The sequence below is a fragment of the Cadophora gregata genome (assembly GCF_030347475.1).
Source record: "Cadophora gregata isolate MNR1 chromosome Unknown scaffold_13, whole genome shotgun sequence".
NCBI classification, from domain to species: domain Eukaryota; kingdom Fungi; phylum Ascomycota; class Leotiomycetes; order Helotiales; family Ploettnerulaceae; genus Cadophora; species Cadophora gregata.
In genome coordinates this window covers 126,854-148,502 of record NW_026695936.1, presented here as the reverse complement: position 1 = coordinate 148,502, position 21,649 = coordinate 126,854, and the positions used below count along the sequence as shown (strand labels likewise).

The 21,649-nt window shown below is 47.2% G+C and overlaps 9 protein-coding genes across 9 annotated transcripts; 7 read left to right on the top strand and 2 right to left on the bottom strand.

The window, feature by feature from the left end:
- Window positions 1-783: 783 nt before the first annotated feature.
- ONS95_003532 (uncharacterized protein) lies at window positions 784-2,915 on the top strand (the record flags this gene model as incomplete). Its single annotated transcript, XM_058496847.1, has 5 exons — window positions 784-788; window positions 902-1,124; window positions 1,186-1,368; window positions 1,438-1,643; window positions 1,703-2,915. 5 exons carry the CDS (start codon window positions 784-786, stop codon window positions 2,913-2,915), a joined length of 1,830 nt encoding a protein of 609 aa, XP_058352789.1.
- A 144-nt stretch (window positions 2,916-3,059) lies between these two features.
- On the bottom strand, window positions 3,060-5,834 carry ONS95_003531 (uncharacterized protein; the record flags this gene model as incomplete). Its single annotated transcript, XM_058496846.1, has 1 exon — window positions 3,060-5,834. One exon carries the CDS (start codon window positions 5,832-5,834, stop codon window positions 3,060-3,062), a length of 2,775 nt encoding a protein of 924 aa, XP_058352788.1.
- Window positions 5,835-6,094: 260 nt separating this feature from the next.
- Window positions 6,095-7,391, bottom strand: PRO3 (delta 1-pyrroline-5-carboxylate reductase). The gene has a single exon (XM_058496845.1). It carries the CDS (start codon window positions 7,095-7,097, stop codon window positions 6,261-6,263), a length of 837 nt encoding a protein of 278 aa, XP_058352787.1. The 5' UTR covers window positions 7,098-7,391; the 3' UTR covers window positions 6,095-6,260.
- ONS95_003529 (uncharacterized protein) lies at window positions 7,392-9,847 on the top strand. Its single transcript, XM_058496844.1, has 2 exons — window positions 7,392-8,985; window positions 9,035-9,847. The coding sequence occupies exons 1-2, from the start codon at window positions 8,462-8,464 to the stop codon at window positions 9,675-9,677; spliced, it is 1,167 nt and encodes a 388-aa protein (XP_058352786.1). The 5' UTR covers window positions 7,392-8,461; the 3' UTR covers window positions 9,678-9,847.
- A 969-nt stretch (window positions 9,848-10,816) lies between these two features.
- On the top strand, window positions 10,817-11,907 carry ONS95_003528 (uncharacterized protein; the record flags this gene model as incomplete). Its single annotated transcript, XM_058496843.1, has 3 exons — window positions 10,817-11,069; window positions 11,145-11,531; window positions 11,585-11,907. 3 exons carry the CDS (start codon window positions 10,817-10,819, stop codon window positions 11,905-11,907), a joined length of 963 nt encoding a protein of 320 aa, XP_058352785.1.
- Window positions 11,908-13,767: 1,860 nt separating this feature from the next.
- ONS95_003527 (uncharacterized protein) lies at window positions 13,768-15,616 on the top strand. Its single transcript, XM_058496842.1, has 5 exons — window positions 13,768-14,400; window positions 14,462-14,541; window positions 14,592-14,666; window positions 14,720-15,116; window positions 15,166-15,616. Exons 1-5 carry the CDS (start codon window positions 14,254-14,256, stop codon window positions 15,325-15,327), a joined length of 861 nt encoding a protein of 286 aa, XP_058352784.1. The 5' UTR covers window positions 13,768-14,253; the 3' UTR covers window positions 15,328-15,616.
- Window positions 15,617-15,887: 271 nt separating this feature from the next.
- On the top strand, window positions 15,888-16,553 carry ONS95_003526 (uncharacterized protein). The gene has a single exon (XM_058496841.1). It carries the CDS (start codon window positions 15,985-15,987, stop codon window positions 16,339-16,341), a length of 357 nt encoding a protein of 118 aa, XP_058352783.1. The 5' UTR covers window positions 15,888-15,984; the 3' UTR covers window positions 16,342-16,553.
- Window positions 16,554-16,856: 303 nt separating this feature from the next.
- ONS95_003525 (uncharacterized protein) lies at window positions 16,857-18,918 on the top strand (the record flags this gene model as incomplete). Its single annotated transcript, XM_058496840.1, has 1 exon — window positions 16,857-18,918. One exon carries the CDS (start codon window positions 16,857-16,859, stop codon window positions 18,840-18,842), a length of 1,986 nt encoding a protein of 661 aa, XP_058352782.1. The 3' UTR covers window positions 18,843-18,918.
- A 213-nt stretch (window positions 18,919-19,131) lies between these two features.
- Window positions 19,132-20,693, top strand: ONS95_003524 (uncharacterized protein). The gene is made up of 3 exons (XM_058496839.1): window positions 19,132-19,769; window positions 19,819-19,929; window positions 19,978-20,693. The coding sequence occupies exons 1-3, from the start codon at window positions 19,303-19,305 to the stop codon at window positions 20,612-20,614; spliced, it is 1,215 nt and encodes a 404-aa protein (XP_058352781.1). The 5' UTR covers window positions 19,132-19,302; the 3' UTR covers window positions 20,615-20,693.
- Window positions 20,694-21,649: the final 956 nt, after the last annotated feature.

The following is a 21,649-nucleotide window of genomic DNA, read 5'->3' as shown; positions in this document are numbered from 1 at the left end:
TCAATCGCTCACCCAGATTCCTCATTGGATCGAGCGCTCTCTCGCCGCTTGCGAATTATGGTTGCCAGGACGACGAAGACAGTTAGAGTAACTGAAATCCCCCTGAAAGTGAAGTTTGAAGAATTCGCAGCTCTAGCGACCAGTCTATGTGCGAGCCTCAAGAAAAAAAGCAGTTATCCTCTTTGTCCTCCTGTAAAACAATGGGCTCCACCGGTTTCGCTCTGTATCCAAGGCGCTCATCAAGTCGGGACAATCACCCTCCCTTCCTCTAAACACCGACAGGCTGCTTTGGTACCCAATGCAGTGACCTGGAACTGTGATGATACCTTTGAAGGCATCACAGTCTTACACTGCCCCAGAGATCCGGACATTGAGTACTCTTTCTTTTAAAGTTCAATTTAATATTCGAAGGTAGACTGACGGAATATAGTATCTGTGCGGTACATGGGTTGAACGATAATGCTTTCGAAACATGGTGTTCTGGGAACACGATGTGGCTCCGAGATCTACTTCCTCACACATCTCCCTTCGAGAACGCTCGTATTATGACTTTTGGTTACAACTCCGAGAAGTCAAATCGAGGGGTAATCCGGGGCCTGAAAGATTGGGCAGACGACGTTCTCAGGCACCTTTGTTCCGTTCGAGCTTCGGAGGAAGTTGGTATCCCTTCGTTTGACACTGACATGATTGCTTACAGGGAGGTAGGAAAGGAAGAGACCACTGCTTCTCATCTGTCATTCAATTGGTGGTTTGGTAGGGAGAGAAGTATTCAACATCCCCACGATGATGTATACTTCGTGGAAGCTGACTTATCTATCTCGAAGGCACTGATTCAGTTGAAAAACTACCCTCAAGCATAGCCAGATCTTGATTTCAAGTCATGCGCTATTCTCTTCCTCAGTACCCCCCACTCCGGATCGACAGATGCTAGCTGGACTAAATTTCTGCTGGACATCACAGAGCTGAGTTCTGGCGTCAGGACAAGCCCGATAACCAATCTACTCCGTCTATACAATCCCCAAGTAACAACCAATCGTGAAGAATTTGAGATTCTGAGCTCGAAATTACCATTCTCGTCGTTGTACGAAAGCCAGCCAACCAGTATCAAGGGGCTCAACTGCCAGGTACGACATGACGCAGCAGCGTAAACACTTCTACGCATTTTGCTAACATACTATTGGCAAGATTATCACACAGGAAGCTGCAAGCATCGGTCGCGTTATGGGGGTTTCAGTTCCGGAAGCCGATCACCGAAGCATTTGCAAAGTCGGCACAAAGTTCAGTGGCATCTACCGAATTCTGGTGAGAAACTTAACCGCTCTCAAAGCCGAGCTCAACGGCTATAAAAAGAAAGTAATGACTCCAAAGGTATAAGCTGCTTCCTGTCGAGTTCCGATTCCAGATGCAAAGAGCGGTCTTCTGATCAGAATCGTGCAGCCACAGATTGGTCGTCCGCCACCAACAGCACAAAGATACCCGAATCCTGCTGGTAAAGCTTTCTATGCAGGGAAAGGTCTCCGATCCACGACGAGGACGTCCAGGCTGCGAGGCCGTAAAGCTGAACATGAATCACTCAGCAGGCTCATCGCGCAGTGTCAGGAAGACGGCGGGGCTGTTGCGGTTACTGGAATTGGCGGGATTGGGTACGTTCTATAGCAGCTTCCACGGCACCATCCGTTAGTTCATCTAACCGCAAGTACAGAAAGACTGAAATATTACTCGATGTCGCATACCAGCGGCTGGACAAGACCAATATCTTCTTCCTTCGAGCTAGCACAAAGGTGATGCTTCAAGAGGCATACCTCCACGTCGCCATGCACATCGGGCCAGAAGTTCTTCTTCACAAGTACCAAGGAAGAGATACAAGAGATATCTGGAGTCGAATGGATGTCGAAGAAAGAATCGAGATGTTCAAAGAATGGCTAGCGCAACCCGAGAACTCAGAGACTTTGGTCATGCTTGACGACCTAGACGGTCTCGCGGATCCGGAAATTATCCTGTCAGCGATACCTCAAGGCGCCAAAACAGTCATGTTCTCGAGTAGAAGTCCCACATTACGCGAAGAGGTTGACCGCGAATGCCGGCATCTTCGGCTCTGGTCCATGAACACCGACGATATTGTTGACATCATGGAAGCAACAGTCCGGCAGAGCGACTACGAACAGGAGGGGGAACTGTATGATCGCAACATCCTCAAACAAATCGCTCAAGCAGTGCACGGGCATCCTCTCGCCGCATCACACGCTATCAAATACATCATCCGAGTCATCTCTCAAGAGCCTGTAGACTCACCGGCAGAAACGTTTCTTTCTATCCTGGAGGATCCAAACCACGAAACAAGAGCCAGTTTCCTTGAATACAAGCCCCGCGCTCCGTCTATCATGGACACCTTCTATGTCTCTCGGAACCGGCTTCCCAACCCTAACGGTCTCGCCTGGATATTGATGCAGTTTCTCAGTATCCTCGAAACAGATGCTTCGGTTGTCGACTATCGAGATTTCTTCTACAAACGACAATGTATTATCAGTCCAAATGAGTTCCCCAATCACGACTTGCTTTCAAATTGCGGGCCAAAACTTTCTGAGGCTTTTGCAGATCTGGAAGCTGTATCTTTTGGTGAGAGATTACAGACTTCGAAACCCTTTCGCTTTCATCGGCTGTGGCTGGAGTGTACGAGACATGCAATGGGTGCGGATATGAGGTTCCAGGCTGTGCGGCAGGTCTTGCTGATTTCCCACCGGACGGTCGAAGGCGCGATGGGAGATGAAGCTAGAGACCAAGCTTTAAGACGCTTTTTGCCTCACATCAGGAATTGCGTGCGAGTGTGTGAGCGGTTTGGCATTGAGTTGGCGAAATTTCAAGGAGCTGAGAATACCTTGTTGTGGTATAGGCGAGGAGAAAAGTTTAGCTATTGAGAGCAAGAACATGGCTGCATTCGTGCTGACTTTGCTCTGATCTGCAATGTACAAGATATCTCGTGATCAAAGCTTTTGGGCTGAATTTTGGATTTCGGTGCTTTTAGTGCACCTGAAGCAATGAACCAATCTGTTTTCGGTCATCTACACAATCTCCACCTTCTTGATCTTCCCCACTGCCTGGAACTCATCAATCACAATTTGCGGCCACGAGTTCATACAAATATACCGATCCTCTTCTTTCGGCTCTCTCACAAGCATAGCCAACTCCTCTTCTCCCGTATGTCGCCTCGCAGGACTCAACTTGGACAAAGTCGCATAATACAGCGTATTCCTCATAACCATTTTAATGCGTTCGACAGGAGCTCGTAGGCGGAACGCTGACAGTGGGAGACCCATGGACTGGGAAAGCTCGTCGAACTGCATGTCACAAGGGGTCCAAGAGCTTGGCTCTGTGTTGTCCCATGTATTCAGGCTCCACTCCCAGGGTATGTTCACGTACGGGGTGTCGTTTTGATTGAAACAATTGAAGAACACTGACCGTGCTGATATCGGGGAGGAGATGTGGAGCATGTTGTCTTTGAGGACTGGTCGAGCCTCGGGGTGTTCTCGGTAGATGAAGATCACGTAATCGTCCATGAAGTTTGCGGTCATGCCATGGTCGGCATTGATGAGGTGTTGCATGAGTGTCAGAATATCCATCAAACGCTGAAAAGGTTGGAGGAAGATCTGACGCAAGACCAGAAAGTTTACTGGGCGTATTGACGAATGGAAGTGGATCGTGCGCCCCAATTCCCCAAGGAAACGTCTTGCCTGAATTCTCTGCGAATAGAGCGTGCATCTGATATCATCACCTAGGTGAAGATCTCCTAGTCCCGACAACTTACTCCTCAAAAATGAGGCATAATGAGAAGATTCTACAAGGCTGCCCATCTCCGAAAGGTCTCTATGAGGGTTATCTGTCACCTCGAACTGGTCGTGTATTCCTCGGAGCAGTGCCGTAGTCAAACGAACGTTGTCTGGGTGCGTGGGATCGAACGGATGTGCGACTGTCAGATTATAGCAGGGGCATGTCTCAACAATCCGGTACGTATCTGCATCTGTCGATCGCCTCATAAAGAAAATAATGATCTGAGGATCACTTTCGCCCACAAGTGCGAAGACATCTAACGGTTCTGAGCTCGTGTCGTCGTCGAAGCTGATGTGTGAGGTAGTTAAAAAGAGCTGACAATTCGCGGAGCTGAACTGGAGGGTGTAAATATCTAGATTATTAACTCGAAAATGGTGAACTCTTCGAGGCTTGGCCGTTACAGTGTATAAGTGAACGAGTTCTATGGTCAAAGAAGCGGACGTTTTGTTGATTGTCGGTTCATCAGTGTTCCATGAGATCCAATCGATACCTGAAGTGGTACAGCCGATGTAATATCCTCCCCGGCTTGCGAAGTAGGGATACATCGCCCCTTCCTGGTCTCTGTGTAACTGAATATAGCAACGATTGCTGTCAGGTGGACCCACACCTTTTGTAGGCTCTTGACTCTCGTCATCCACAAGCCCCACAGCATCTCCATATGCGGAGCTACCAAAGTTTCTAAACGAGGGACCTACTTGATATTTGACTCTAGGAAACCCTGGGATCCCAGGCAGGTCGAAGGAACAGAGGTTCTTGCGGAAGTCGCCCAGGAGCCGGTATCCCTCCCAATTCGGTACCCAAGACGGATGTGACGGCAAAGATTTCTTTCCCGCTGCAGCCAGGAATATGATGGACTCCTTCAATTCAAGAATGGCGTAAGCCGAGATTCCAATTTGCGTGTGAACCGTTGAGATCGAGTAGTCTGGTGCAAAATCTTTCCCGATGTCAGATGATACAAGTCCAAGAAGGCCAAAGAGCTTGTCCCTTGGGTCGGATGCCTCGGACCTCGAGGCTATATCTAACACATCGAACAGAATCTTTTGCTGTAGAGAAGATCCGTTGCATAGAAATTCAAGCCAAGGAACATCCGAGGAGCTCCATGACCAATCCTGACCGCTACGCCTAGGCCCTGAAGTCAACTCGATGTCCCCGATGGGTATGAGTGCATTTGGCGCAAGGAGAAGCTCTTGTATCACCCAGACACGACTGAAGTAACGGAGGCCAAGTAGTTCTTTCAGTTTGGCACCCAAAGAGTCGATGGGACCGAAACTCTCATAGAGGCGATGACGGCGTGGGTACTGGTGACTGGATCTCGGTGTCTTGACGACATCACTGCCAAGATATACCACAACTCGGAGACACTGATGGTAGATTGTTCCCATTTTCGCGATTTGCCCTTCTTTCTCTGTTGCATCGTCTTGGTTGATGCAAAGTGCATCTATCCAGATCAAGCGGACCCCTCGCCGTGGGCGAATGTACTCGAGCAGTGACCAGCAGTTCTTGGTCTGTAAAAGTACATCCCAATACTCGCCAACGTACACTGGACGACACTTTGTGACATCTCCATCCTCTCCGCCCCAAGCATAAGAGACAGTCTCATACTCTGGGTAATCGTCGTCGTCATATGTTTCAAGAGTAACGTGGATGGGTTGTTTTTCGCCAACTGGTGAAGTCAGACACAGCAAGCGGAATTGATGACCACGCAATCGTTCTTTGTATACGTGGGAAGGCTTCTCAGTAACTTTTTCGCTGGTAATGTCGGCTTCAGCTTCGTCTCGCGAAGTGGCTTGGATCTCTCCATCTTCAGAGTATGTGACGCTTGGGGGCCAATGGAGATTCATTGCCCCGGCCTCCTCATCTGGCGGCAAGTGCCATGACTTATCCACAGTCTCCTGCTTTTCGATCAAACTCTCCAAGTCAGGCTCTTTGTCGCAATTCCGACATCTTGGGTTCCCGTCTTCCAGAACTATGTCCGGAGTTTCGCATGAGCCCTTGTGCCACCTACTCATCTCAGTTGTGGGACTGGGCCTACGAGGGGAGACCGACTCGAGTGATTACCAGAGAAGCCATCCAGAATAAACCAGGATATCCGCACGACTGCGGGAAGCAGGGCAGTGGTGTTGGTATAAGTTTCTTTCTTGACAACGAGCTTCAGCTGTGCAGTGTTGCCAAGCGTGCAAACCCCACCCTGCAGAGTGCTATAAATAGTAATCCCAATCCACGTGCTGATATTTCATCGGAACTTATACGTTGATTTGATACAACGTCATGGACTTTTCTGATTGATGATTCCAAGCTCAGCTTTTTTTTGGCCGGCGATGGGAAAGCGGAATGGACAAGCTAATACGAGAACCGACAAAAATTCGGTGTGTTTCGATCAAGCAACGTGAATACGAAAACAGTAAACAGATGCAATATATGTCTATGATTCTTGTCTAATTTCCAATCTCCTTACTCCTCTCCGAGCTGGCAATGATGGCCTTGCTGTACGCATACCTCGCTCTGTCTTCCTCGAGACTAAGTAACCCCGCAATCGTCGTCCCTTTCGGACTCGAGACCTTCTCTCTCAGAACTGCAGGGTGTTCATTCTGCAGCAGTGTTGCCAATGAGATCAATGACTGAGTCAAAATCTTGTTCGCATCTGCTCGCTTCATTCCCTGGCTGACTGCTCCATCCAGCATTCCATCAAAAGCAACTGACAGCAGAGCACTCGACGCACCCGCCATGACCCCGGCAACGTCATACAACTCGGGTGCAACTGGAGCTGTCTTTCCGAGTTGGCTAAACATCCACTCGATCAAATCTTCGTACTCATTTGGGATAAATGGGTTGGTCTCCAGGACAGTCATCGACTGTCCATATTCGGCAGCCATATTCATCATCGCTCTCTTGATGAAGAAAGGCTTCTCATCTTCAGTCTCTGGTCCCGCCCAGAAGATGGCAGCGTTTAGCTTTTCGACAGGAGAACCAGCGAGGACACTGATTATTAGCTTTCCAGCCAGGGCTTCTCGTACTCCATCAACAGTGAGGACCAAATCGATCATGTATGGCTTGAACCCGAGCAGTACGACGTCCGCCTCATTCATTGCTTTCACATTGTCCCCCTGTATGACTTCTAGACGATCCGAGTATTTGGCGAACTGGCTCTTCACTCTCCTTGCAGACCTTTCGCTGTTGACAGTTGCGATAAAGCGTGAGATCCTAGGGGTCTCTCCCAATGCCTGAGTCTTGGCACAGGAGTCGAGGACGCCTGAGAGGATTGCTCCAGCCATGTTTCCTGAATAGGTTAGTCACAATAATTCAACTAAGCGATCGCCAAAGCCCTCACCACATCCTATGACCCCCAGTGTAAGCCCCGTCCTCGGGGTGAATCCATTTGTGGTCATCCTTGAGGTGAGTCAAGTCGAAGTAAGGGGCAGTTTCGAAGCGCAGAAAGTCTGTCTCCTGATATCAATTGAGTTGCTTCGAATGGTTCTAAGATGTGACAATCAAATTGAGAGACTCCGTACAGACTCGTCAAGGCAAGACAATTTGTGGACAACAAATGTGGGATTTCTTTCTTGACGATGACCGATGACCCAGATATCCACCAAGCCAAATTTCCACCCGATGAAAATGAAAATTTACGCGAGTCCCGATAAGGATAAGAAGGGCGGGCCTGCGATAAGGACTCAATTTCAACCTCACTTCATCTCTTGAGAACATCAACAGCCATCATCTTATCCATATCGGCAGAATCATCTGAGATCGCGGTTATGACTCTGTATCTTTTGCATAATGCGTCAAATATAGCTGCGAACCAAAGAGGAAGCTACATCACGAGGTGCTCATCCACTCTTCGGTACCGCGTTTCATGTATCTGGGCTGTGCAGCATGGTAGCAGCTCCGATAGGTGGAACGCCAGTGTATATTTTCTTTTCGAAATGGAACCACGCTTCTCATCACAAACAACATCTCGCTCCTTATCAGTATTCATAGGAACTGGTCTGATTACCCGGGTTACTATGCACTGAGCACTGAACGAATGAATCCAATTCTTGAGATATCATCAATTATGATCTTTGTGGTGACAACCGAGACTCCGGTGAGCCGCTGCGGATCTTGTCAGGGATAACGTCGATCAATCAACCGTCGTCCCCCCTTGGGCACCATCTCAGATTAAGGATGCGTCGTTGATGGACCAGAAACGCAGCATACCCAACCGGCAGAGACCGACGAGGAAACCGGCCCCGCCCAGGGCCCAACTTGAGATGAACTTCATGCGGCCAACCTTGTTTCTGCTCAAGGATTGTGACAGTTGACGTGTGGTGGCGCATCGCTTCCCGGGCGGTACATCTTCCAGCAATGCGAAACTGAACAATCTGGATATTTTGGACCAATGATGATTCCATATTGACGGATGATTTACCTTCCCCTGAGTGCAGAAACGGCCATTCCAGCACCATTATTTCCCACAAACAATGCCATATCGTTGGCGTAGTCGCTGATGCTGGGCAGGGAGAGCAGTCTCTTATAAAGTCTGATATGTCTGCCGATCAAAGCCCGTAAGGTCTGTTTTCAACCCACCACCACATTCATTCATTTGTCCGTTGTTTTTGCTTGCTGGGCAGTTTTTCATATCATCACGTGCTCGGTCATGTTACCTTCCAATCTTTTAGTTTTGCTCTCTGCAGCTACCACTCTCACTCTTTCGAATGCTCTTCCAGCTTCTCAGTCATTACCCGAACCTCATTATGCTCAAATTGGCGAACGTCGTCTCAACAGCGAGCGTCTCAATACCCGAGCAACAAAAACAGAATATGTCACCTACGCCGTCGCTGGGATCAACCAAATGATGACCTGGTACAACGCAGCAACAGGCCTATGGCAAGAAGCTTGGTGGCCCAGCGCGAACGTTGTCACAATGTTGGCCAACTTCCACCAGTACTTCCCAGACATGGCGAAAGGGATTACCGAGCAGGTATACACAACTACTTTCGCTGTCGCCGAAAAGACTTTTCCTGGATATCTCAACGGATTCTACGATGACGAGCTATGGTGGGTGCTTGCCTGGATTCAGGTCTACGATGTTACAAATGACCAAAAGTACCTCGACAAAGCCGCTGCAATATTTGAAGACTCCAAGAATGCATGGGGACAAACTCCATGCGGTGGGCTTTGGTAGGCTCTCCTCTATTCATAGCAAAATGCAATACTAATTATTCTTCAGGTGGGACAAAGCACATACACAAATCGGCGCCGTAGAGAACGAATTGTACCTCTCCGCAGCCGCAAAACTCGCCAATCGCCGCCCAAACACCCCATCTGGCGGATACTACTTTAATGAAGCAGTCAAAGCTTACGAATGGTTCATCGGCTCCGGCCTCATCAACTCCGATAATGTAATCAACAATGGCCTCAACATCGCCACATGCCAGAACGACGGGAGCTACGTCTTTTCCTACAACCAAGGAATCCTTCTCTCTGGCCTGGCTGAACTCACGTGGTCGACTGGAGACCCGAAGTATAATCAGTTGGCGAACACAATCGCTCTGGCTGCCATGAGGAACCTGACGAACTCTGATGGCATCCTCACGGATCCTTGTGACCGCGGTTGCAACTCTGACACCGAGCAATTCAAGGGTGTCTTTGGTCGTGGTATCCAATTTCTGGTCAACCGCGCAATGGTTCTGGATGATGCAACCAGAGCTATCTATATCAATTTCCTGAAGAAGAATGCCGACTCTATCTGGGCATACGACCAAGTCGATAATCAGTTGGGGCTCGTGTGGAGTGGACCGAAAGGCACCGCGAGTGTCCAAACGCAGTCGTCAGCACTGGATGCTATTGTTGGAGCCGCGTGTGTTTCGTGAGAGCGTAGGGTATTTTTGGTTACGACGGTTTGGTTTCGGCGTAATTGATAGACACTGGGTATGGCTACTTGCCTTGATGGTAATGTCTTTTGGTTTGGCTTGATTGGGATATATGATACCAGGATACTTAGAGATAGTGTGTTACGAATTTAATGACCTTGACAATTTTATTTGATTAGGTTTCTTTTGCCGTTTAATCTGGCCCCAGTTGTATCATCCGAAGACAAAGGCAGCCAATAGGAATGCTATTCCTGGCCATCCATGCTTTTAATACAATTGATGACGGTTCCATCCAACTTCCCTGTCGTCGTATCTCTCGTCGCATCTATTGTCATCAAAAGGATTCATCCTCACCATCGCCCAGCCGCAGCCGGGTGAAGCTACCCACCCAGCTTTGCCTGACAAGTTGCACGATTTTGAAGTAGCCCGTACCGCCAAACCTTACAATATTAAGTTGCGGCGCTGTAGTCGTCCTCAGAACATGTCTCTACCTCTACGTGCCGCTTTTTGTCAACTTGTCCAGCTAATGTAAGAGCTCACTCGCCAGCTACCCATGTGAGATGATATGGCCAGACGTAGTAAGCCTGGCATTTCAAGCTTACTTGAAATAAGGTATTTATCAATAACCGAGTTTCTGCTCAGCGTATGAGCTGCCTTCTTCTAGTTTGGCACAAGCTGTAATTGAAATGAAACGTCAAGGAGCAATTTTCCAAGAAAGCTGTCTCATTCATTGTTTCGGTTTTGTCGCTCACGACAGTCGCAAGAACAGACATGTCTCGCTTTAGATATTTCAGGCCCATATATCTACATCCTGGGATGATAACATGATATGGGAGCTTCCTCCACAGACACCAAGAAATTTCAATGTCCCTTAACAGAGTTCACGATGCCTCAATCATTCACTTCACATGATAGATGTCACGAAAGGAACAGAACAATCGACTGTGCAATACAAGGCAAAGATGGACTTGACTATATTGGAACCAGGATCTCGGACTGCACCCTGGCCGACAGAAACTCAGGTCATCTCCCTCCTGCCGCATCCAAAAAGCCCCGCCTACGGCCAAGTGGCCTACAGTTCTTTATTTTCTGTGACATCCCCAAACCTCTTCTTTTCTCAGCAAGCCATATCCCTGAAGATGGATCTTTCACCTTTCAACGAATCCAATCCACATCCTTGCCAGAAATTCCTCGCGGACAAAGTCCTTAAGCATCGGAGCAGTTATCGTTGGCCTACGAAGCCAAATATTGCCACCATAGCTGCTATCACACTCAGCATCCTCCCTGACTTGGACGACATCGTAATCTCTTTCTTGAACAAAGGTCGCAGCCACACCGTTTTCAAAATATATTCAAGTGGCAACCAAAAAGTCAATTACGTGTTCCGTGTCTGTAATCCCCGCGATTGCTTCCTCAAGCTCTCCAGCGAAGTCGCGACACTCACTCTATTGCGATAAGAGACCACAGTCCCTGTATCTGAAGTCATCGCCTATCATTCCAGTCGAAAACACGAGCTAGGCTATGATTGGGCGATAACCACATTTGTTGATGGTCACCCTCCAAATGGACTAGACGAGATACCCAAAGCTGGCTTCTATGAAGAACTCCAAGGCTTGATGGAGAAGCCTACGAAGCTGCCGAAGTTCAAACTCATTGGAAGTATATATTTTTCAAGCAATCTCATAGCCTCGAGATATCACTTGAATAGTGGAAAGAAATATAATGAGTTCTTCGCTGTTGGACCTATTGTTGACGTGTGGCTCAACCCAGCGCTCTTTTTCTTAGGTGCTCCTTCAAAAACCGTGGGCCTTTCGCCACGGTGTCCAACTACCTCATTGATGAAGTTGGTTGGTGGTACAGCAAACTGATTTTTTCAGAAGAAAAAAAGCTAACAGTGGAGCAGCTAGAGATTCTCAAGCGCTTGTTCCGAATTGGAGAGAATATTGTCAAGGGGTACAAATGTGACCATTTCACATTAGTACACACCGACTTGCTGTACTGCAACATCATCTTGGATAACTTGTCCAAGAAGATCAACGGCATCATTGATTGGGAAGGGGCTGTGATTCTGCCTGGCTGTTTTTCTCCAGCGGTCATCAGCGTTGGCACTTCTGACTTTCCTCAGACCATTGGAGCTTGCCGGGTCGTGCGTCCAAGTCCAAGTACCGGAGATAATGATACGATCAATAAATCTGGTGGAGAAGAAGGAAGTCTAGAGATGATGCGATGAAGTATCAAGCCGCAAGCTGGAGACTGGAAACTTCCGAAGGCATGTCGGTGTGACGAGCTGTCTCCTCTGTTCGGACCTTTTTTGTTATTCTGCTGCTACTGGGTACCCGTGACTGGCGTTCGATCGACGCCAACCTGGCCGAGGATGAAAAATACGGTCGATTTCTTTGAGAAATCTGTGGACTGGTAAATTTTGAGATTAGGCGAGTGCGCTCTGATGAAACAACATTTCTCCCTGCCAATACCAAATGGAACATCTCCGCTCTGGTGTCGCTGTTGTTTTTCGCTTGAGTATCATGTCTTGGTTGGTTCCACTCTATCGTTAAACTTTCCAGGTAGTATTACTACAATAACGCCCCGAATTTAGATCCTTCGCCACCGCCTCGAGATTCCACATAGCGAATTTGATGCTCTTGAATATGTTATATATCTCTCGCACGGGATCTCCCACCTTCTCGTAGTAATCTTATACTAGGGTAAGAGAATTGTTTACCTAGGTTAGTCCTACATTAGCGCGATGTGTTCCGACGACGGACACGGAGATTTCTGCACATGGAGTAGATAAGACCAAACCACAGGTAAGATGCGTCAAACTCTACATGGTGGCCCGACTCTTTCTTGTCTGCCGTGTCCTGCGCGGACCTCAGATACAATTCCCATTTGTTCCCCTCTCGAAGCCTTCTCTGTGACGGAGAGCCAGCACCATAAATGATCTCGATACTCTAATCGAATTCAAGACGACCTTCTTTCTCATATTCCCTCTTCTCCCAAGCTCACTAAACGTGATTATCCACACTACTGCTTTCTTTTGATGTCTAACGGTAACGGTCCTGTATCCCAGCTTTTCTGCGCATCCGACAGAAGTCAAATGAATAATCCTACTCATTGGTATCACGAGAATTGTTAACTGCAGCTCGGGATTCTGGTCTCCGACGAATGGATTAAGCAAAAGTAAATGCACAATCTGCTATCTGAGAAACATGGGTATAAACCATTGAGTTGTTTTCGTCAACTCAACAAAAGGTTCAAAACAAGATCCACATACGCTGTAAACCTCGGCTTTTGTCAAGAACGTCAGCCCCTCGCTAAAAGGCCTGTAAGGTAAATTTCATTGAGCCTATTGCTTTGACACCATCCCTCTCTAAACTGTATTCATCTGTTGTACAACACCAAAAGCGACGACCGGCAAGCGACATTATTAGTACATATACCTGCACCTTAAAACACGGTAATGCAGTCAGCGTCACATTCTGGTTTGCCCGCCCACACGTGGTTCGGCCAGCTCACATCTTCGCTCGCGCTACTTTCCGAGCACTATCTCGCTCTATACTTCCTGTTTACGCCGAACGCTTATCAAAGTTTAGCGATTTTCGGCATTCTCAATGTCCCAGCATCATTCAATCGGAATCGATTAAAGGGTCATGAGGCCATAAGGTATACACACAAATAAGAAATAGTTATACTAAAACGCAGCCCTACTGTTTTAACCTTTTAGTAAGCTGACTTAAGGAAATCCACTTAGTTACGTACTTTAAAGAATTATTTTATAGTTAAATTATAACGAAATTTTAAGCACTTAATTTTATAAGAATTATAAAAGACTTATAATAATATTTATACAGATATTATAATAATATTAATATCTTATTATTTACTATATTTCTAGAAGGAAACCAGTTTTAAAAGGGTATTCTCGCTTAATAAAACAGCGTGTGTGCCTTAAGCAGGGGTCTGACAGGGGTCAATTTAGGTGTGTGTGTGCCTTGTGGCCTCATGACCCTTTAATCGATTCCATTCAAGCCATGGCACTCATTTCAACCGAAGCATGGAACTTTCCGATGCCGTCATATCACCCTACCTCACAAATTTGCAATATTGCTCAAAGGCTTAATTTTTTTACACTAGTGCCATTCCAGTAGTTCAATTCCTTAGTTCAGGATGTCCTGCTTAGACGCACATTACGAATGCCGTCTTCATTGGATTCGCGGATTCCTCCCCGACACTTCAAGGACTTGGGTGGGATCAACGTCGTACTCCTTGGAATATTTGCGGCATGTTACTGGCGGAGTCGTCTGAGTTCATTGAGGGCGTTAACGATACCGGGGTTGTTATGCGGGGAAACTGGACAGGTTGCTACAGGGGACCCCTCCTGGAAGCTCTCCCATGGTAAGGCCCCACGTTGGCGAGATCGAGAAAATAAGAGGAGATGGAGGCATATATGGAGGAAGTTTCCCTGGATGTAATTTATTTCTGTTGGTAAAGAACGATTCTCTTGGCGCGGTTAAACGCTGCAATCTCGATTCTTCTTCATTTGGCATTAAAGAGACTTGAGGCGATTCCCAATCAAATGTCTTCTAACGGCACAACTCATAAAATGGATGAGATAAAAAATGTTTCCGAGCAACAGTACCCAGAAGGTCTTGGCCTTGGGTCCAATTTATCCCATATCAAAACATCCGGTGGAATGACGATCTCTCCAGAACTTTTCGAAAAAGTACAAAGAATTCTACTCTTAGTTGCTTTACCAGAATGGACCAGAAGCTGATTTGGTGAAGCTTTATCTTACCCCTAAAACCCAATCAACCGGCGACTTCAGAAAGCGTTTTGCTAATCCGACTCCACTTGGCCTTATGGGGTATAATGCCCGCCCTACAACATATCTTACTCTGTTGACTCTGTCTCTAGTTTCGTTATTTCATCATTGACATATGCATCAATTATGATGGGATGGGGTGGATCTACAACTCTCACTGGCGTTGCGTAAGCTTCTGTGCATCGCCACTCGCAAACGTTCCGCTAACATCCGTCCACAGCGGCATCTTCTTCTTCACAGGTCCCGTTCTCCTCCTTCTCGCCCTGATTTTCGAATGGATAATGGGAAATTTCTTCTCCATGCTCGTTATGGGCATGTTTGCAGTCTTCTGGCTCTCGTTCGGCGTCCTCCAGGCGCCTTCGTGGGGAATCGCCGAGTCGTACAGCGCAACCGGGAATGCAGCTGAAGGCGCAGCTTCGGTGGGATACAATGCGGCGATTGCCCTGTACTTGACGATGTGGGGATTCTGGCTCTTCACGACTTTCCTCTTCACACTCAAGACGAACATGGTCTTTGCTCTCATTTTCTTCTGCGCATTTATCAGCAGCTTTATTTTCGCGGGTGCATACTGGAAAGTCAGCACTGGAGAGTATGATATGGCATTGAGGTTACAGAAGGTTTGTCACAGTACCTTGATGTGGAAGAGGTAGTTGCTGACGGACGCAGACTGGTGGAGCGATCTTTTTCATACTTGCAGTGCTTGGATACTATATAACCGTCGTCATGATAGCAGCAGAGATGCGCATCACAGTCCAGCTGCCAGTCGGAGACCTCTCTCATTACTGGCCAAAATCCGACGACCTTGCCGATATGGAGAAGAACGAATGATTTCCAGCAGCGGAGAGACCCTATGGAAAATGAGTATTTACGAAGCCCCGAAGAGTGTGCGTGATGGATAATAGTTTGTCGTATACTTGGCAAGTAGCTAGTCATGTCTAATTCAGCAGCATCAAATCCAACTATTGTTTCAAGAATTGCTAATCGTCTGCTGTATTTTCCTGGACATAGTAAGGCTCGGCAACAATATGTTCTAGAATACAACAGTTTCCATATCGTGGTAATCGTAAGACCTGAGTTTTAAAGCTCAGCATCTCGGTGATGATCATGGGGTTTCACGTGGGCAATCATACAGTTATCTGTGCACATATTGTTCTTGAAACGAAACGAGACAAGTCGATCTGGGGTACCCCAGCCTGTCAGCTGCCAAATCTTCCGAGTCGCGCAGCGAGACAGGATGAAACCCATGAAGCCTCGAAACAAATACCTCGTGTTCTATTGCTACTCTGCAACAAGCCTTGAGGCGAACTGGGTTAGAAATCTTGGCCCATTTCTTTTCGTTATAAGAAACATGAGAAGTTCTGCATGATTGTATCTTGCTTTTCATCTTTCTTTATTCAAAAGCAAACTACTCTGGCAGTAGTTGTCCTTCTACTACTTAAATCGTCAATTTTTTATCTGTCCCAGATATACACCAGTTCAATCGCAATGCGCTTCTCAATCGCAGCCCTCACTCTCCTCCTCACTCTCGCCGCAGCGGCACCTCACAACCGCAACGCAGCTACGACTACAGACTCGACAGAAGTAGCATCAACCCAGAACAATAACAAAGATGTCACGAATGACAATACGGATGATGCAGCGGGGGCTGCGGACGCTACCGGTGCTAAGAGTGCCACGAACGATGATGATGATGATGCAGATATCGCCGGCATTATTGCACAGCTCCAAGAAACATTCGACCGAGACAATCCGAACGGTACGCCAACGAGCCCTGGAGACCCAGATGATTTGAATGGCGATGGAATTATCAATGTGTTTGAAGCGGGTGCTCAGGCGAGCTAGAATTTCAGTGCTGGGCTGGAGATAGACTTCAAGTTGTAGTAAAGCGGATTGGCAACATTCTCGAAAGAAAGTGTATTACAATTCCCTCGGGGCCTCATATGGCACGTCAAGTCCTACTACGAGGCATGCTCTATATGATGTATTTGATCCAAACGTTGAGAATGCTACTGCCTCGTGAAAACTGATAGTTGCATCTATCATCAATTGATGACTCGCTTAGCTTGTTTTGGTGTCAACAGCGCTAACTCTACTCAATTGGGTTACTTTTCGCCTTCGATAGGATTTTGACTGAGAATACTTTCCAACTTGGTATTGGTAGTCAGACAGATTTAGTCTGCAGACGTGAGCAATTGCTGCTTTAACCTGAACCTGTGATGAGTATACCTGACCCAAACCTGAACATCTTAAACACCCAAAGCGCTCTGCGAGCTATCTTTGCAGATCGTATTCTGATCTTTTGTGTAATGTTGGTCACCTCCATGATTGAAACAGATCACGGACATCGAAATTCGATAATGAACTCCATCCAGCAGAAATTCAACAAATCGTTGAAGCTGAAAACATTCAGTTATGACCCTCTTGCCGAAGACGACAGCATTCGGCTTCTTTTACTTGAACCTGGCCAGCCAGGTGACCCTATCTCTTGTAGCCTTATCCATACTTCTATCACCGAATGTCATGACAATATTTATGAGCAATATACTGCATTGTCGTATGTTTGGGGAACCCAATTAAACGCCCAGACGATCCATGTCAACTCGCGACCATTCCGAATCACAGCCAATCTTGCTGCCGCTCTCAATGATTTGAGAGATGAGCATAAATCTCTTCGTTTATGGGCAGACGCAATATGCATCGACCAAACCAACAATTTGGAGCGAAACCATCAGATCAAACACATGCGCGACATATTTTCTCTGGCTCAGCCCACTGTGGTATATTTGGGTCCATCCACTGGCGCTAGCACTTTCGTGTTAGACGTACTCCAATATTGGTGGAGGCGTGGATCGAGCCGAGTCTTGTCTGGAGAGAAGGCGGAAATCCGCAGAATGGTAGCCTCCGAACTTCTCCTGAGAGATTGGTTCACTCGTGTCTGGACGTATCAAGAGCTTGTACTGTCAAAAGAGGTCTGGGTGCAGTGTGGTCGACAAAGACTGAAGTGGGATGTTCTATGCAGTACACTGCTGGACCAAGATCATCGACTGATACTTAGCTCGAAGACACCAGAGAGCTCTCAATCACCTGTGAATATGATGCCTCAATTTCGATTGCTACTGCAGATGAGAGACACTCGCCTGAGATATCTCGTTGGACTCCTGAGCGACACCGAGCCCGAGTCCCTTTTGTCGATCCTTTTAACTCGCCGTGGGTCTGGAGTAACGGATGCTCGTGACATGATATATGGACATCTTGCAGTCTCTGGTCTACATCTTCCACGGAAAACAATTTCTCAAACTCCGGTGCCAGAAGTTGATTATGACAAAACCATTGCCCAGGGATATGCTGCTGCAACGGCATTCATCATCAATTCAATGAGAAGCAATGGAGTACTGTTCCATACAGAGGTCTTTGACCGCACTCTTCGTCGACGAGACCTACTACCATCCTGGGTTCCAGATTGGTCTCTTGGTAGCAGTCACCATCCTCCCTTATTGCGGACTCGGATCCCTTTACCTAAAGACTTTCCTTCAAGCGTACCGAGTATTAGGCCGCACAGTCTTTTCATACCTGAGCACTTAGTACTGGTTTATCAAGGATGGAGAGTGGGCGAAGTTGAGAATGTTGGTTTTGCAATATCCCACCAAGAGGTTCTCACCGAGTATCTGGTACGATATATCAAACGTCTCTGCGCTTTAAGATTGAGCTGGGTTTGGAACCTTAGGGATCGGAACGACCAAAGCCGTTGCCGGGCCCAGGTATACATTCACATCTACGCTTTTTGGCAGAAAGTCTTTGGTGATGCTTCTTTCCCTGATTTACCATCTGAACCAGGACAAGTAATAGACGACAGAAACCAAAAGATCTTCTGGAACGATGCTGAGGACTTGTACTGCGAGCGCCAAAGATTTCGTTGGAATGATATTTTAAACTTCCAGAAAGACTACACCATTTTGCAGCAATTCCTGACCCAGCAAGCTTTTCGAATCAGCGGCTTGAATGAATATCTAGAGAAGGGACGGAAACTTGTCACAGTAGCGACAGGCGGTCTGGCAGTTGTACCGCAAGATACACGCAAAGGAGACTTGGTTTACTTCCAGCCAATCGGCAACTCGCTGTACTTCACTGTCCTCCGACCTTTCCTGGACAATAACAGTGAAACGTCCCCAAAACCAGAAATAGAGAAGACAATACGTGAGAGACTCTGGTTCAGAACTGAAGGAATGAACATTCACTTCTATACCATGATTGGAGCAGCCTCTCTAGGGGCAAACAACCATATCCAGAGACTGATGGCGGCCTCCATTGCCAAGGATGTCGAGCATATCATTGCACTCGTGTGAATACGCTTGTGGACTTGGTCCAGAGAGAAGTCGAATCCTTCTTTCCTAAATCAGACAAGAGAGATATTTCTCCCACCTTTCTTGTCGCTGGCCTCCAAGCATGGTTATGAGGTTGTCTTCGTCAGCTTCTGAGTTGTAGCGCTGGCTCGCCAATTTAGCCAATCAGTGACCATGTGTCGCATTCTGACCAATTGAACAGCACGCCTGAGCTGACACCCCGTTGGCGCAGGCTTATGGTACCTACCCAAATCCCAGTGCGCGGCGGATATACCTTCATTGAGCCCATCTTGACTCAAATGATGATGAAGGTGCAGAGTCAAAGATGCGAGAAACGAAAAAGGATCAACGCGGCGTTCTCGGTGCTTACTCTGGATGACTTCCTCCATGTATCAGTCAAGTATATTAACAGTGTCCGCAATCAACCTTTGCAACCAAACTCACTGATATCCGAACTTTCATAATGGCTGCTCCACAGTTTGCAGTCCCCGTGGAATTTTGTAGCCTTGTTCGATATGTCGAGTCTAAAGATCCTCGATCGGACGAAGACTTACTCGAGGCCTTGACCAAATATGTCCCTATTGAAGGAGGATCGGAGAAAAATATTTGGACGTTTTGGCATTCGGGCATCCAATCAATGCCAGCATGGTGTCAGCGGAATATCTTCAACTGGATTCGCTTGTGCGGCCCATCGTGGACCGTTCGCGTTCTTGACAATATTCCCGGATCACCAAACAATGCTTTGAAGTGGGCTGAATCTTCGGAGATCAAGCTCCCCGATACATTTGTGAAGGGTACTATGGATGGGCCGTACACTGGACCACACAGTGCGGATTTTCTTCGTGGCGTGTGCTTGTATCTCTATGGAGGTGTTTGGATGGACACTGGCATCATTCTCATCCGAGATCTGGACAGAATATGCTGGAACCAGTAAGAACTCCCCTTACAATGTAGGGTGTCGACTGCTGACTTTCTCCAGACTGGCGGATCCTTCATCGCCATTTCAAGTCTCAACTCCACTGATGTATGGAACGATCATTGCCAACCACTTTGTTGCAAGCAGGAAGGGCGACCCATTCATCAAACGCTGGTAAGTCAAACGCACCTGGGTTGATCGGAATCTTATCGAACAGAATAGGCATGATATCTTCATCCACATGTGGGAAGGCCAAACTAGCTCCGCAAACATCATCCAGCATCCACTTGCAGCAATCGGTGCTACTATCAAATTCGAAGACTCCGAAGCTAGAGGTTTCAAGTGGGAGTTCAAAGTCGAGCCTCAATTTGTCACCGGATACATCGCACAAGTCTTGGCATGGATGAGACTAAGCGCTCTCGAGGAACCCAACGGCTTCAACGGACGAGACTATGCAGCAGAGAAAATCCTACTCTTCGACGCCCTAGACGAAGACTGGGGCGCCGAAACAGTGGTTGGCTTCGAGGGCCAGGCGTTGTTCGATGCACTTGCTACAAAGTGCGGTCCGGACGCCGATCACGATTCTGAGGCGTACAAGTTGGCGTACAAGAATGCTTGGAGGATTATTACAAAGTCGAGTATGCAAAAGATTACTCATGGGAAGAACTTGACGAAGACACCAGCGCTTGGTGTTCTTTGGGATGAGAAGGAGAATCAAGGGAAGGATGTGGAACCGGGGACGTTCGTAGAGTTACTCAGATACGGGAGTGTGAATCTTGAGCAGACACGAGAGAGTATTCGCTACGTCAAGGGTGAGAAGCCGGAGCTGGTCATCAGAAAGGGGTTGTTGGAGCCGTAGATCACTTGTCATTCGGGAATACAAGCTTTTAGACAATAATATTTGAGTGGTAGACTTTCTCAAATGATCACCATTATGTTACTCCGTCTTGATCATTCTACTCATTTGATATTATCGCCAATTGGTACTACAGATTAATTGCGTTTCGGCTCATGAGACCCCGGAGTATATCTCGCGGCTCGCTTAGCAATCGAGATCATCAACAACGACTCACTGTGGTTACCCTGTCCCACCAATACATCCAAAAGTCGGCTGTCTGAGAAAACTCGGCTCATACATATGCAATCATTATTCCGTACACCCAGCGGGAAGACGGAAATATATGAGACACGTATCAAGGTATGGGGGAACAAGCGCGACTACATGGATGCGGAAAGTTGATTATGATCACCCTGCACTAAAATAAATCAAGACAAAACAAACATAGCACGATGGTGCGAAAAACCTCTATGCCGTCATTAATATTCATAAATATACTCATATTATCCATTATCCTGCGTTACAGATCGTCCTCTCGCCGACTGTTCTCCAGTTTCTTGTTTACACTGACATGCTCAGCGAGGTACTACAGATCGTCCCGAGACCATAGTACAAATCTCCAGGACTACATTGGGGAGTAATACCATGTGTTATACAAAGACAATACAGTCGCTTTTACGTCTCATCCCTCGGAGCTTACTCAATCGCCGATATGGGGCCCTTGACCGAAAACATATACAGCACTATTTCCACCCGCCCATGCACAAACTTTGGAATGCTACAGACTTGCCAATTCAGCACAAAGACATTACAAGAACGAAATCTTCATAACCATAAGCATTTGAATCTATTGCAAAAATGCATCTCTCTGTTCCCGCTCTCACCATCCTGCTCAGCTCCGTCCTAGCTGCCCCTCGTCAACATTCCGCCAAATGGAGACTTGAGGAGAGTGGAATCCACAATGGTAGGAATTTCTCTTTTCCATACTCTGAACATATACACACCTTGTTCAATACTCAATCAGACGTCTCTACAGAAGAAGTCTTTGACCTTGGT

Excerpts from the sequence above, each read along its gene's own strand:
- PRO3 (XM_058496845.1), bottom strand. The coding sequence starts at position 7,097 with ATGGCTGGAGCAATCCTCTCAGGCGTCCTCGACTCCTGTGCCAAGACT.
- ONS95_003529 (XM_058496844.1), top strand. The coding sequence starts at position 8,462 with ATGTTACCTTCCAATCTTTTAGTTTTGCTCTCTGCAGCTACCACTCTC. Across the intron at positions 8,986-9,034 it reads ACTCCATGCGGTGGGCTTTG|GTGGGACAAAGCACATACAC; the intron begins GTAGGCTCTCCT and ends ATTATTCTTCAG.
- ONS95_003527 (XM_058496842.1), top strand. The coding sequence starts at position 14,254 with ATGTCTTCTAACGGCACAACTCATAAAATGGATGAGATAAAAAATGTT. Across the intron at positions 14,401-14,461 it reads CTCCAGAACTTTTCGAAAAA|CTTTATCTTACCCCTAAAAC; the intron begins GTACAAAGAATT and ends GATTTGGTGAAG. Across the intron at positions 14,667-14,719 it reads ACAACTCTCACTGGCGTTGC|CGGCATCTTCTTCTTCACAG; the intron begins GTAAGCTTCTGT and ends ATCCGTCCACAG.
- ONS95_003526 (XM_058496841.1), top strand. The coding sequence starts at position 15,985 with ATGCGCTTCTCAATCGCAGCCCTCACTCTCCTCCTCACTCTCGCCGCA.
- ONS95_003524 (XM_058496839.1), top strand. The coding sequence starts at position 19,303 with ATGGCTGCTCCACAGTTTGCAGTCCCCGTGGAATTTTGTAGCCTTGTT. Across the intron at positions 19,770-19,818 it reads GACAGAATATGCTGGAACCA|ACTGGCGGATCCTTCATCGC; the intron begins GTAAGAACTCCC and ends GACTTTCTCCAG. Across the intron at positions 19,930-19,977 it reads GACCCATTCATCAAACGCTG|GCATGATATCTTCATCCACA; the intron begins GTAAGTCAAACG and ends CGAACAGAATAG.